At 37.4% G+C, this 2,405-nt stretch overlaps 1 protein-coding gene across 1 annotated transcript; it reads right to left on the bottom strand.

The window, feature by feature from the left end:
* Nucleotides 1-251: 251 nt before the first annotated feature.
* On the bottom strand, nt 252-2,088 carry LOC127129092 (uncharacterized). Its single transcript, XM_051058397.1, has 3 exons — nt 1,620-2,088; nt 1,356-1,485; nt 252-965 (listed from the first exon to the last, which is right to left on the bottom strand). Exons 1-3 carry the CDS (start codon nt 2,058-2,060, stop codon nt 910-912), a joined length of 627 nt encoding a protein of 208 aa, XP_050914354.1. The 5' UTR covers nt 2,061-2,088; the 3' UTR covers nt 252-909.
* Nucleotides 2,089-2,405: the final 317 nt, after the last annotated feature.

The following is a 2,405-nucleotide window of genomic DNA, read 5'->3' as shown; positions in this document are numbered from 1 at the left end:
AACAATATAAAACTAACAGATCCACAAGTAAGAAAATAAATTAATTAAAACTTAAGGTAGATAGGAACCCAGATTTAAAAACTTACTACTACTAGATATGTATAATAGGGTAGCTCAACAAAATCGATCAAATCATAGTTGAAATTGGAATAAAAAGATATGAAGATTAGAGCTCAAAGTTATATATATTATTATACAAATTTATAAATTTTACATAAGAAACATAGAGATAGATCACTAAATCACCAATAGTAGAGAGCTTTCTTCTAAAATAATATCAATTGGAATAATAGTAAGGTTACATGATGCCTTGTAACCTGCCGGCCATGGCTTTTCAGCAGTAGAAACATCCTCTCTGCTCATGGTAAGGTTGTGTGCACCAAACTCTCACCAAACCCCACACTTATGGAAGCCAAGTGAACTAGAGCATTCCTATTTAGAGTACACTTATTGAGGTTTACCCTATCACATAAGTACTTGTTTAAATGTTTGGAAGTGCTTATGAAAATAGTTTACAAAAACTTTACACCTTAGTTTGATAAACTCTAGAATAGTTTACATAAAGATCTTGCAGTTGCAGAGATCTCTCTCACTTCCATTTTCGATGGTAGAAAGTAGAAACGGCTGATCTAAAACAACTCATAATAAACTGTTGTTGAATAGGAGCTTAATTAAGTTTTTTTTTATCCAAACACCCAAGTCTTAAACCCATCATGATAAAACAAATATTGGACATGGCACTGTACCACATTTTGCTATCCATAGCCATATGGAACAGAGAACTAGAAACTTTTCTCATAAAACATATAACCAGTTGCACATACCATCTAGCATAAAATCCCATGAGCATAAAATTGAACCTACGCAGAAACCATAGTCTTGGTCTATTCAGTTTTGAGGTGATGCTGATCATTGAATTATAGGTAACTTTTTACACTCTGAGCACAAACTTCCTTCTCTATTGCCTCCAAAACTTAGACAAATGAGATGTGTGTTAAGTGCAATAGTGAAAAAGGGAAAGAGTTAAAAGCTGGAGAATTGAACTCTAAAAGAGGTTTGACATTCAATTGACACTGATTGGAAAGATACAGATGCAAATTGTTGGTAGGTAGCAACTAACTAACAACAAGTAACTTAATAATTGTATCAACAACTAACAGCAAACAGAATTAACAAAGAAAAAACTAATCTCCTAATCATGTGAAGCAGAATATTAACCAGAAGTCCAAAACAATGATAAACCAAAAATTAAGGAAAGGTGGTATAATGCAGTGGTAAATACATCAAATTTAATTTACTTATGAAAAACAAAAGCACAAGAACAATAGTAATTTTTCTACATGTGTTGAACTAACCTTTCTTGAGTCCAGGGGAAATATCATCTCCTATGAATACAATAGGAATATCAACTTTCAACAAAGCATCTGAAGGAGCCCTTATAAATGTAACATTCAAAGGTGCATATGTGCCAGCTTTCAAATGAATCTGTCAAATTTCCAATAAATTCCATCAATTATATTGCGAGCACAAAATCTATTCAACGAAAATTAGTAGAGCTTCTAATTGAGTAACCTAGCCGAAATCAAAGCACAAATAATCAGGAAAACAACAACGCATACACTGCGGGGCAAAACGCGAACGTTCTCAATGACATTGTCATCGTTAGGGTTTGAATCAGAGTCGAATTGGTGGAGAACTTGTAGATGGAAGAGGCGTGAGAGGAAAAACGAGCGTCCGAGATGGTTAATGAGCTTCCTGATCTGATCGGAGCGGACGGAAATGAGGCGTTTGTTACCGCCGTGCTGGCCGTCTTCCTGCTCGAATACTATGCTCGGAACGCGACCGACTTTGCGCTCCTTGGCCGAAATGTTCTTCCCGGAATCTCTGCGGGGGATAGCGAGGATGGTCTCGTCGTACTTAGGGTCAGGTTTTGGAAAGCCTTCGAGGTAGGTGAACGGCTCTAGGTCTGGCTCTGGGGGGTGGAGGATGGCGGCGGCGGAATGGGAGAATGGACGGCAGTGAAGGAAGGTTCTGATGAGTATGTGGCGGGGGAGATACATTGTTAAGAAGAAGGGTTTTGGGTTTTGGGTGAGAAGAGTTAAGAAGGAGGGAAAACAAAAAGAACTGAGAACGAAAATAGAAGTCTGAAATTTAATTTTAATTAGACCTTAGACAGCGCTTTTGTGGAAAGCGCTTTCTAAGATATGCCTTAGACAGCGCTTTCCAAAAGCGCTTTCTAAACCCCCACCTTAGACAGCGCTTTTGGTTTTAATTTTTTTTTTAATTGAAAGACTTTAAACAGCGCTTTCTCAAAAGCGCTGACTAAGGTCTATATTTAAAAGCGCTTTCTAAAAGCGCTTTCTAAGGGGGGGTCTTAGACAGCGCTTTCTAAAAGCGCTGTCTAA

This window comes from Lathyrus oleraceus, chromosome 3, assembly GCF_024323335.1.
Source record: "Lathyrus oleraceus cultivar Zhongwan6 chromosome 3, CAAS_Psat_ZW6_1.0, whole genome shotgun sequence".
Classification (NCBI taxonomy): Eukaryota; Viridiplantae; Streptophyta; class Magnoliopsida; order Fabales; family Fabaceae; genus Lathyrus; species Lathyrus oleraceus.
This window is presented reverse-complemented; position numbering and strand designations above follow the sequence as displayed.